The following is a 13,147-nucleotide window of genomic DNA, read 5'->3' as shown; positions in this document are numbered from 1 at the left end:
AATGGAGCGGTTGACGTTGGTGGTGGATCTCGCCAACTGGGACCCCCCGATATATAGAGAAGGAACATGGACGTGGTGTCCTGGTGGGTCGTCCCTCTTCTACCTCCTCTGGGTTGTCTCCTATTCATTTTCTATCGCAGGTTCACGTTTAAACTCGGTTGAGTTCTAGGTTCTTCTATCCCGGTTCCCTGGCAGGGGTAACTTCTACACGCCTGGCGGTAGACGATGGCACTTTAAATACGAGTTCCCCAGGAGGTATTTAGGACCAGGTGTCCATATGTTCAATAATCTGTTCCAAGCAAACATTGTTGAGAGGCCCGGGTTACACCGGAGATAATTCTGTCATAAACTTGGATTTGTATTTATTTACGTTTTTCCAGCATGTGTTGTAAATCACGGCCGCTCACTTCGCTCTACGAAACCTCTGACTTTGATCTCTGGTGATGCCGGGATCCTTGGAGCTCAGACCTCCGTGTTATGCACTCGGTGGCTCGTAGACCTTCTGGACAGGACCCGGGCAAGACCCCACCGGGGCGCAAAAGGCCATTATGGGCAGATTGGGGTAATTGTGGCGGAATTCTGCCCTTTGGCGTTAGAATTCTGGCTTGTATGAGATCTCTGGTTAAACGCTGGTCATCTGGAGGGTATCTTAACTCTCTTCAGAGTATTTCTGTATTTGAGGAGCTCCTACGATCAGTGCATTTACTTGGTTCCCGTCTCGCGTGGCCACAATAAAGTCCTAAAATGTCAAGATAACTCACTGTATTGCCCTCTACCACTTCTACTGGGAGGCTGTTCCACTTATCTACCACCCTCTCAGTAAAGTAAAACTTCCTTACTTTACATCTAAGCCCCTCTGACCCTCTAGGTTTAGAAGTTGATACAATTAGGTCCAGACCTAACGAGATCTCCCTGCAAATAGAAATTTATAATTATTCATTTATATTCCGCAGCTTAATTAACAGTTAAGTTTTCAGGAAGGCCATGACACTTATCCACCACCATCTCAGTCACAGCTACTGGCGCAATGTAAATAAATGTAGCCTGTATGTTGTGTCACAGCGAGGCGTCCCGGGGTTTAGTGATGGGATTAGTGATGTTTTAGATGGGGGGGCAGCAATGTGTCGGCCCTTATCTCCCGTTACTGCAATCGCGTTTCACAACGTTTCACAAAGTGCCATTCGTTTCTGCAAAGACAGGAAATTGGGGTCTTCGCTTTTACAAAAGGCAGGGGGTGGAAAAACGTATCCCTGAAGACATTTAAAGCGGCCCGTCATTAATTACACCAAAAACACATCCCGTGAACTAAAAGTGACGATTTATTCCATCGGAAACCCCGTGTTTTATGTGTACCACGGGAGCAGCTCCACGCCAACCTTATTATCACAGACCTGCGCGGCCCGATTCTAACGGAAACTCTGCAAATTCACCCAAATGCCCCAAAAACGAGGAGAGACCCAACGAAAAATGAAGCAAAGAGCGATGAATTTTCTTTTATGTTTTGTTCTTTTTTTCTTACTCTCGCTCGCAGCTGTCTCACTCTCTCCTGTACGCTCTCGCACTCTCCCTCAATGTCTCCCCACTCTGTTACCCCGTCTTTTCCTTCTTGTTCTTCTTTCTTCTTCTTCCCGTGTCTTCTTTCTTCGCCCGCCTCTCCATGAACCAGACCTCCCGGCGCACTTCTCCAAATGGGTGGAGCCTCCGGGCACACCCTCTCCCGGATTGGAGGAACGATGGAGAGGCTGTCCGCGTAACTCCGCCATTTTGCAGAAGCGCACCAATGGATGGAGTATCCAGCGATGACGTGTAGGGAGCCCTGATTTATACAATTGTCATAAATTTTGTTAGAATGGGATAAATTAAGGATCGAGATTTTGGGCTAAAAACAACAGGAAGTCATCTCCTTAATAGTTCCCACCTTAACGTCAAAAGGGGCCTCCAGAGTAGGGACTCTATGGTTAAAAAAAAAAAAAAAAAGTTACCTATTTTTTAAATTATTTATTAAATATTTTATTTGCAAGAATTAAAAAAAAATATATATTCTCAGAGAAGGGCTACTAAAAAAATTAAGGAATGGAAAATATCAGCTATGAAGCTGAAATTTCACCCCCCCCCCCAAATAAATTCATATATTTTTGCAGAAAGATAAAAGTTGACAAAATCTTCCTTACACAAAAATGCTGAAAAAAAAAAATAAAAAACAATAAAGTGTTAATTCATGCTTTATGAGGGCGGATAATTTAAATTCATTTATTCTGTTCGGTGGCAAAAAACGATAACCCGTTTTGCATAAAGGACGGGGCCTTTTTCGAGGTTATTAACCCTGTATTTGCCATTTGTTTGTATCCTTAAGTAACGCAACATTTTTCATCATCATCTAGGAATTGCAAAAAAATTTTTTTTAACCTCTTTATGACAACAAAATTTGTTGCAATTTCTGTCGCTGTAACATCTGGGGATTGCAACTCTCACATTGCTCAGCCAACCAGAAATCCTCTATTCTTTTACCTCCTACTAATAAATAGAATGTAATAAAACTATTTTAATAGGAAAAAATTGACCCTATAGAGCCCCCATATACCTGACCCCCTATAGAGCCCCATATACATTGTCCCATAAGGGTACATATACCTGGCCCCATAGGGCCACAAATTAAAACTCATGTTCCTGGCTGGAGTGTGAATTGAGTGTATCGAATAGGATGGGTTTTTCCTCCCCGGGGCTCCCTGCGAATAAGCTCCAGGTATAGGTTGCAGCACAGGTTCGTGCCCCGCATACACATCAAGGTTGTGAAATCTCTACCCCCCCCCCCCCGACAACTCTCTTCAAGCAGCAGGATAGGGAAATTTTGAAATGAGCTCATAGTCTCCGCCCCTTAAAAAACCTTAAAACCCCGGGACAGCTGGTAGCATTGATCACAAGTATCAGAACTTGGTGTAGTTAAGAGGAGTCCCATCCAGCCGGCCCCCGGAGCGCTGCGTCGATCACTTTTGTTTTTTGGGGGGGTGTCACAAACGGGTAAAAAAATGCTCACCTTGGACTCGCTACAGTAAGTCTTATTTCTATACATTTTTATTTAACTTTTTTACTTTTATTTTACTTTTTAGAAACATCCGTTATGTCTTCTTTTAGCCTCAATTTCAAAAGGCAGACGGTCAGAGGCTTAGATGGAATGTAAGGTTTTACTTTACTCAGAGGGTGGTAGATAAGTGGCACAGCTTCCCAGCAGAAGTGGTATAAGTTAATACAGTGAAGGAATTTAAACACGCATGGGATAGGAATACGGCTCCTGAACCAGCGACTGATTAAGGTTCGGACGACCAGACGGGGGCCGGATGGGGCCGATCTGCCGTTAGGCTCTGGGTTTCTCTGTAAAATTCTTTGTAGTTTAAAGACTTAACGGGACGGATTTTCAAATATCTGTCGGTGGGAAGCGGATCAGACTTTGCACGGTCTGGGGTTCAGGAGACGATAGAAGTATTCAGACGCCCATTAATAATTCCCAAAATATTGATCCCAACACAAAAAGCATATTGTGGATTTTATATATATCTTTATATATTTATTTATGCACTCGCTCACTCTCACTCACTCACTCACACGCACATACAATCATACATACACACTCACACAAACACTCTCATACATACAATCATGCATACACACACACTCATACATACAATCATGCATACACACTCTCACACAAACATATATTTAATACACTACTGCTCGATAGTTTGGGGTCACTTAGAAATTTCCTTGTAAAATAACATAAAATGGATCAGAAATCCAGCACAGACGGGGTTAATGTTGTAAATGACTATTGTAGCCGGAAATGATTTTTAATGGAATCTCTTCATAGACATTCATCACTCCTGTTCACTCCCATCACTCCTGTGTTCAAACGGCCTTTATCACTCCTGTGTTCCAATGGCCCTTTATCACTCCCATCACTCCTGTGTTCCAATGGCCCTTTATCACTCCCATCACTCCTGTGTTCCAATGGCCCTTTATCACTCCCATCACTCCTGTGTTCCAATGGCCCTTTATCACTCCTGTGTTCCAATGGCCCTTTATCCCTCCCATCACTCCTGTGTTCCAATGGCCCTTTATCACTCCCATCACTCCTGTGTTCCAATGGCACGTTGTGTTCGCTGATCTAAGTTGAAGTTTAAAAAGCTAATTGATGGTTAGAAAACCCCTTTTTGTGATTATTTTACAGCCAAAAATGTCCTTGTTTTCCATGGAAACCCCATGAGTGACCCCAAACTTTTGAATGGAGTATATATATATATATGTATGGAACTATGTGGATTATATTTATTTATTGGACTAACAGTAAATTTAAGCAACAATCATTTAGCAGACAGAGCCCCCTTTCTCACGTCTGATCGTATGGCACGTTTTTTTCTTTTTTTACCAGAACGGCCAAATCTTTACAGAATTTTATTTTGTTTGGTTTTTTTTTTACATCCAGAACAGAATTGCCTTTTATGAGATTTATTTAAAATAATAAGAGAAATAAATGTGGGTCCGGCCGTAAGATTTTGACGATTGGGGGATACGGGAGAAATGTTTTACTCCTTATGGCTACCGAGGGGGACAATGCATTAATTACCCCTCAGAGGGGCAAAGTCAAAATTTTGGGGTATAAAGAAGGGATTTTCTCTTTTTATTTATTTCAGTTTATCTTATCCCAGAAAGGCTCAGCTTTTGTCTGTAACTGAAAACTGGTGATAACGCTTTAAATGTTGGCAGATTGCAAACTCTCATCACTCAGCGGGGCAAAAGGGTGACTGGAAGGATCGCTTCCGCCCCATCTCATGTAATTGGCCCCAAATGTTTTGCCCCAGAATGTTTTAGACCCTGACGTGTCTTGGTTCCTTCCGTTCTGTAACTGGTGAACCAGTTGAACGTTCCACCTTATTGGATGGTTCTGTTGGTTCCCACGGTAACAAGTCTAAGTTGAAAAATGTATGATTCAGGTCTGGTCTAAAATGCTGTATTTTTTTATTAGAATAGTCAGCCTTCTGTTGGTTTCTTTGCCAAACTCTCTAAATCTACCACTTTTGGATGGGGTGTTAGTAGTGTGGGGGCCCCCGGTGGTTGGATGGGGTGTTAGTGTGGGGGGCCCCGGTGGTTGGATGGGGTGTTAGTGTGGGGGGCCCCGGTGGTTGGATGGGGTGTTAGTGTGGGGGGCCCCGGTGGTTGGATATGGTGTTAGTAGTGTGGGGGTCCCCGGTGGTTGGATGGGGTGTTAGTAGTGTGGGGGCCCCGGTGGTTGGATGGGGTGTTAGTAGTGTGGGGGGCCTCCGGTGGTTGGATGGGGTGTTAGTAGTGTGGGGGGCCTCCGGTGGTTGGATGGGGTGTTAGTAGTGTGGGGGTCCCCGGTGGTTGGATGGGGTGTTAGTAGTGTGGGGGGCCTCCGGTGGTTGGATGGGGTGTTAGTAGTGTGGGGGTCCCCGGTGGTTGGATGGGGTGTTAGTAGTGTGGGGGTCCCCGGTGGTTGAATGGGGTGTTAGTAGTGTGGGGGTCTCCGGTGGTTGGATGGGGTGTTAGTAGTGTGTGGGCCTCCGGTGGTTGGATGGGGTGTTAGTAGTGTGTGGGCCTCCGGTGGTTGGATGGGGTGTTAGTAGTGTGGGGGTCCCCGGTGGTTGGATGGGGTGTTAGTAGTGTGGGGGTCTCCGGTGGTTGGATGGGTGTTAGTAGTGTGTGGACCTCCGGTGGTTGGATGGGGTGTTAGTAGTGGGGGGGTCCCCGGTGGTTGGATGGGGTGTTAGTAATGTGGGGGCCCCCGGTGGTTGGATGGGGTGTTAGTAATGTGGGGGCCCCCGGTGGTTGGATGGGGTGTTAGTAGTGTGGGGGTCCCCGGTGGTTGGATGGGGTGTTAGTAGTGTGGGGGTCCCCGGTGGTTGGATGGGGTGTTAGTAGTGTGGGGGCCCCCGGTGGTTGGATGGGGTGTTAGTAGTGTGGGGGCCCCGGTGGTTGGATGGAGTGTTAGTAGTGTGGGGGTCCCCGGTGGTTAAATGGGGTGTTAGTAGTGTGGGGGTCCCCGGTGGTTGGATGGGGTGTTAGTAGTGTGGGGGTCCCCGGTGGTTGGATGGGTGTTAGTAGTGTGGGGGTCCCCGGTGGTTGGATGGGTGTTAGTAGTGTGGGGGTCCCCGGTGGTTGGATGGGGTGTTAGTAATGTGGGGGCCCCCGGTGGTTGGATGGAGTGTTAGTAGTGTGGGGGCCTCCGGTGGTTGGATGGGGTGTTAGTAGTGTGGGGGGCCCCCGTCGCGCATGCACCCGGTGGTTTTGCTCTGTGTCGGTTGAATGGCTTTGTGGTAAAACCTTCTTTTTCTCTTTTCTGTTTAATTTTCCGTGTCACACAAACAGAGGGTCCCCCGGGAGCCGGGTATCTGCAGACCTGGCGTGGGTGGGTGGGGCGCGTTAAATCCCGTGACCCTGGCTGCGGTGAGGGGGGGGGCGTTATATCCCGTGACCCGTCTCCTTATTACTGAACTATCTTAAGTCAGATAACGCAGACCTGTGATTGGCTGCAGCTGTAAATATTATGAATTCTCAGAAAAAGGAACCTAAAAGTGGAACTGGCGCGTCGGATGCTCCGGGGAGGAATAAACTATGAATGCTGTAAAGGGCAACCTAACTCCTGGGTGCCTTCCTAGTGGAATCTTGTTGGGGATGACGACCCCTGGCTCGCCACAATTCCTGCTGGATGATGGGAATTGTTTATTGATAGTAGTCTGGTTACTTCTGTGCCGACCCGCAGAGCCCCTCTGAAATAGTAGGGAGCTGGGGGTGGGATAACGGGTCGATTGAATCTAAGAAGAGACCTCTGAGGCATTGATTATCTTTTGGGGTTACGGCGTAGGATCCCTAAATCCATTGCAAATAACCGTATGTATTATGCAATAACGGTTCCTGCGCTAATATCCATATTTTTTTTCCTCCCCAGGTTTGATAATTCACCATTTAATTTACCGGTGAGTAAATTTTTTTTTTTTTTAAATAATATATACATTTTTACTATTATTGTTATTGTTATTATTACTATTATGATTAGCAAAGGTTTTTAGGGGAAATATTTGTTTTAAATAATAATAAATAATAATGAAATTATTTGTATGATAAACGACTCATGATTTAAATAAAATATAGATTTTTATTATTTATTATTTATTATTATCAGCAAGGTTTTTAGGGGAAATATTTGTTTTTAAATAATGAAATTATTTGTATGATAAACGACTCATGATTTAAATAAAATATAGATTTTTATTATTATTATTTATTATTATTAGCAAGGTTTTTGGGGGGGAAATATTTGTTTTTAAAATAATGAACTTATTTTTATTTATTTATTTTAAACATTTTAACCCCCCGCAGTATCCCGACACGATGCTCCAGGATTTGGACTCCTTCGCCAAACATCCCAACAGCTTCGCTCCGACAAATGAGACCGAAACTCACGCAGGTAACTTTTATTCTTCATTATCTGATGCGATGAACGATCTGAATGTAAAACGACAATTTTTTAAAAAAGTATTACAAAGAAAAATTAAAAACTCTTATTTTCTCTAATAGAGTAGTAGAGGTAGGCAGTTTAGTAGAGGTACACCGAAGGATTCAAATCTTTCTAGCACCCCTTTAAGGTGCTTTCTGAAACTTTATTGAGAGGGTGATAGATAAGTGGAACAGCCTCCCAGCGGAAATGGTAGAGGCTAATACAATAAGGGAATTTAAACATTAAGTTTAATAGCATAAAAATAACATGTTTTTAAGACACTTTTTCAGTTTCCATGACTACAACCAATCAGCGCCTGCTTTTGTGTCACATGACATTAAAGTATTCCCTGAAAAACGTATGAGCAAATTTATCATGAACGAATAATTATCTCCGGGAAGGAGGCGAGCTTCAGCAGTCCCAGTTTAGACGAGTAGGTGGAACAGCAGCTTTACTCGGGGGAAAATTTAAAAAAACTGCTCCCTGTGGGGGCCGACCAGCGGTGGAGACTTTCACACAAAAAATGAGAAACTGAACAAAAATGAAGGGGTGGGAATCTCCGGCGGGCATGTGACTGAGAACGATGTAACTGTTACTCATCGCTCGTGTATGTGGGGGATGGGGTAACAGAAATAAAGAATTGTTTTGCTTTCCTAATTCACTCCTGAACTTTGCTACATTTTCTTAATCTCGCTTTAAAGTGTAGGTTACCAACAATTTTCTTTAAAATTTTATTTTTTTGTAATTTTATTATTGTTTTAAGTAAAAAAACAAAACAAACAATTCTGGAAAAAACTGTTAAAATTCCTAGCGTATCGGTTGAAATTGGTTTTATGACCATATAATAATAAACATATATAATAATATAATATGCCTATATAATATAATATGCATGTAAAATATATAATATACAATATAAATATATAATATAATATATAATATACATATATATATATATATATAATATATAATATACATTTATAATAATATAAAATACATATATAATATACATGTATGATAATATAATATACATATATAATAATATGCACATATAATTATAATAAAATGCTCAGAGCTCAGAAATAAAATGTAATTTATTATTATTATTATTATTATTATTTAAAAAAACAAAACATTGAGCTCAGAAATAACATGTAATTGTATTATTATTTAAAAAAACACAGCTCAGAAATTATTATTTAATTAAAAAAACACCCAGAGCTCAGAATTTTTTTTATTTATTATTTAAAAAAAAAAAAAAAAAGGTCAGATAGAAAATGTTATTTATAATTATTATTAAAAAAAAGAAATCAGCTGTTTTCGATTTGTGAATAGCAGCCCCCGAACACAAAGGCCTTGTTGGGACAGTTAGATTTCATGCAAATGATTCATAGGAAATTTGCAAGGTGGCCGCATGGAAAGCAGGTCCGGGTCTCTGCTACCTGCTCAGCACAATGCTTTCTGTGTCCTGTCCCGTATTTAACCCTTTTCTCGGCCCTCCCCGGGTCTCGTTATCTCGTCGCATTTTTGCTTAGGAAATCCGTAACTGAAATGGTTATTGTCTGACGGTTATCAGCTCCTCTCTTGTTCTCCGAGTAACTCTTTCCGTGGTGGTGTCGGATCATGCGCATCCTCGTTCCTCTGTCATCCAGCCTAAGTGTCGGTTCAGGGGAAGGTTAATGCGCAGGGCGAGCTTAACATTTTGTCATTGACCGTTTTAACTAGCTCTAGGTCACGATCAAATGGGCATAGCTCCCATGTGTCCCTGTGTAGAAGTGAGCAGTCTTTACGCCCCACTACAGTTAATGAGGTTGAAAAAAAAGACATAGAGCTCAGCCGTTCTGCAAACCGTATTAGTTTATCCAGAAGAAGGCAAAAAGACCCCCCTGAGACCGAGACGTTCCTTCTTATGTCTGCCCCTCTCTTGTGATTAGAAATAAAAGGATAGAGTAAGCGATAGCGTGTATATGTATAAAGTGTGTTTATCGATAAAATATCCTAAATTACTTATTTTTAAAATAGGAATATATAGAAAAAGGCCATCTAAGTAACGCTTTGGCTCCAGACACTCCCTTAATCCAGAGCCGTCTCACAGATTGTTGGTTTTTTTTTTGTTTAGATCTTTACTGGAATTGGATGGAGCCCCAGGATCCGTGTTACGACGTTTATGGAAACGGGCAGTTAACGCCTCTTCAGAACGTCCAGGTGTCCTACCTGCCGGGAAATTATTCCAACTACTGCCCGGACGCCACCACCACCGTCCAGCCGATGGACAACACAGCCCCCTACTCCACACCATGCCCGCTTCCAGAGGAGATGTACGGGACAGAGGTGAGGAGGCCACCATGCGGCATCTACAATGTTGTCCACAACCGGTTCCATGTGAATTGTCATTTGTCACGAGTGGACAAACCGCGCAACATTACAGAAAGTGCAAGTTTATTATTAATCCTTTAATTTATCTAATAATCTAGAATACATAGTAGCGATGGAACCAGGAGTATTATTGGAAAGGCTCTATAAATACATTGTTGGTCGTTCATGCGCCTTAACCGCATCAGCATCATTTCATATTTTTGGTTTTTGTGCCATTTCCTAATTATCTCTGCATTATTTGTCATTTAACAATCCCTCTTAGTTTTTGAATGATAACCTTCGGCCGCCGTCATTTCGATGGCGGTATCAGCGCTCCACGGGGTAGACTGATTACGGCTCATTTGCATAATAGCCATGAGCAAAATTCTTGGAAAACTATAAAACTTGGCACAAGACCCATCTATTTGAAAGACGGTTAACGCTTAGAACGATGTTCCATCAAATAACCAGGGATGAAGGCAACGTGGGGTTTATTTTGTTGCTATCACCTTAGGGAAGCATTGTCTTCAAAGCTATTGTTCCTGTTAATGGTCCGATTTTTTTGTTGGTAGTTTTGAGCATTGGAGGCAATATATTTCTTCTCGTTTTCATGTTAGTTTCTAGTTTAAGTTCGAGTCCTTTGCTGTATCAAATCTGTCCATCTCTAAGGTTTCCACCCTGGGGAACATCTTAAGTACCTGAGGTGGTCACCTTTATGATGGCACCATGGAAGGAGGCTATAGATTGAGTAGCAATGATGGCAGTCCCATTAAATATGGTGGAATGAATGGGTCATCTTCAGCCCTTCGCAAGGTGCGAGAGGTTCTTCAGGGACACTCGCCAGGGGTTCCCCCTATAACAAGTAATAGAAGAACTAGAAAAACGTAAAAGATAAGTCATGAACGTTCCAGATACTCGACAACAAAAGAACCATGATGTCTGGTGGACTCTTGAATACCTAAGCTACGGCCCAAAGTGTTAGAACTTGTCTTCTGGTGGACGCTTGGATATCCAAGCCACGGCCCAGGATGTTTGTCATCTTAACGTTCGCAGGCCAGCTGGTTTTAGAACGCATCCTGTTCTTCTTCTTACAGTTTACCCAATATCCTACATACCCGATGCCCTGTAACGTCCCAAGCCCGTCTATATCTGAGGAAGAGGAATACCATAACGGACACAGCCCGGATCTGGAGGTGTCAGACAGCGAATCAGACGACAACTTTTCCCAAGGAGAGTCCCGTGGATACGACCCAGGTATTTATTTATTTATTTTTTTCCTAGTTAAAAAAAAACCTAAGTTTCAGTAACTTACAGAACCAGAGCAAAGGGGTGAAAGGAATATCTCTCATTTAACGATTAATACTATAGGATTAATACATCCGGGCAGAAGAGGAACTAAGACACCTTCCTGAAGAAAAGGTCAAAGGGTCCGTACGATCCCCACCGCCGTCCCCAACGGCCTTTATTCTTAACTGATTGGCTAACGTGAAATAATGTCCGCAAAGCCGTTAACCATCAGTGGCAAAAGCGATCATTATACGATGATGACATAAATCATAGGGATTAATATGCATTATAAAACTGGTCATAAATCAGCGTTATATATTGGAGCCATAAAGACGTTCAGCTCTACAAGGCCAGCCTGAGCGTGTCCAAGTTATAATCAAAAATGTTTTATTGCTCATATGGGCAATAAAGAAAAGAAAAACAATTTATGGATCTGCTGATACATCTCATGGACGTTCTACCAAACAACCCTCTGTAATGATACATTGTAGCCTGGCAACCCTGTGTTACGGGGGACATTACCCATGAGATGTTGAGAAACTCAATGGATTTTTTTCCCTTATATATTTTTTAAAGAAAATATAAAAAAAAAAAAAAAATGCATAGTAAGTTTATCAGGTAGAGTCCACAAGGGAAGCCTGTTATGGTTTGGTAGAACATAGAAACATCAACGATAAAATCTGTGGGGTGGTCTTAAGATGTAAAGCAGTGGATATGAGAGCCAAGAACAGACTCTGATAGAACCAATAAGAAGATGATTTTCTCTCGTTGGTGGAATGGATGGAATAAGAACTGTTCTTACCAGCGTTCTCATTATTTATGTTTCTTCCATTTAAAAGGCGTGCGGAAAAAGGTTCGACTATACAAGTTCCTCCTGGAGCTTCTGCAGAACGGGGACATGAGAGATTGCATCTGGTGGCTCGATCGGGAGAGAGGAACCTTCCAGTTCTCCTCAAAGTATAAAGAGTTGCTTGCCCACCGATGGGGTCAACAGAAAGGGAACCGCAAGAAAATGACCTACCAGAAGATGGCTCGCGCCCTGCGCAACTACGGCAAGACCGGCGAGATCCGAAAAGTCAAGAAGAAGTTGACGTACCAGTTCGACAGCGTGTTGTTGGGAGGAAAAATGGAGCCAACGCTGCACCCAGTCTCTTAGAGCATTCTGTGGGTGCCACGGACGATGGGCGGTTGATGCTCCAATCTCTCGAGGTGTTTCTTTTATTCTTATTCCTCTTGCGGAAAGGGAGGGGGTTTTATGTCAGCGGCTCTTTGACCGGTGACTTAAGAGCCATGCCACAGAGAAGACAATCACCTTCAACTTTGTGACCAAAGACAAGTAGCCATTACCCATGGACAACACACACACACACACTGTGGCATTTAGTCCTTCATAAGTGAAATAAGAGAAGAGCCTGTGAGAAGGGAAGCGGATTAAGGTCACTTTTTTTGGCGGCAATGTCCGTAACTGCCACCGGTCTCCACTAAGTCCTCGCGCTACCCTCAAGATTTTAGGTTGTCATATTTCTTGACCATGGCCGTTCAATAGGCGTTGAGTTGCAGCCATGTAAAAACTTTAATCTCTTAAAATTATATTGTATCGAGGGCCAATAACTCCCCCCTTCTTGGAGAAGAAACGTACCGGGAGCTTTCACAACCCGGTGTCCTTTACGGCCCCTTTAAGGAGGTCTTTCTGGTTGAAGAAGGGAGAAACATCATAGCCCTTAAGCGACTTCAACCCATAGTCTAAAAGAAAATCTGTGATCCTCTCCAATGCCCAGGTTAAAGTCTTCTCCAGCTGGTGGGACCACCGGTGTAACTCAGGAAGGTCCATTAAAATAATTTTTTGATGTTTTCCTGGAAGGATGGACAGTGACGTAAAGTTCCAGATACCGTATCGCTTGTTAGACTAAATCTCTCTCTACTCTTTTTACCATTTTGCTTTTTGGTTTTGGTTTTCTTCCATATTGGATAGATTGGGGCATAAATCGGTGATTACGA

General features: G+C 42.8%; 1 protein-coding gene across 1 annotated transcript; it reads left to right on the top strand.

Annotated features, from left to right (window-relative positions):
• Positions 1–3,026: 3,026 nt before the first annotated feature.
• On the top strand, positions 3,027–12,305 carry LOC149271144 (transcription factor Spi-B-like). The gene is made up of 6 exons (XM_089507587.1): positions 3,027–3,049; positions 6,959–6,986; positions 7,390–7,477; positions 9,627–9,838; positions 10,957–11,116; positions 11,989–12,305. The coding sequence occupies exons 1-6, from the start codon at positions 3,027–3,029 to the stop codon at positions 12,303–12,305; spliced, it is 828 nt and encodes a 275-aa protein (XP_089363713.1).
• Positions 12,306–13,147: the final 842 nt, after the last annotated feature.

Source organism: Sceloporus occidentalis, unplaced genomic scaffold, assembly GCF_023333645.1.
Source record: "Sceloporus occidentalis isolate IW3139 unplaced genomic scaffold, rSceOcc1.0.p SCAF_548, whole genome shotgun sequence".
In the NCBI taxonomy this organism is placed as follows: domain Eukaryota; kingdom Metazoa; phylum Chordata; class Lepidosauria; order Squamata; family Phrynosomatidae; genus Sceloporus; species Sceloporus occidentalis.
This window is presented reverse-complemented; position numbering and strand designations above follow the sequence as displayed.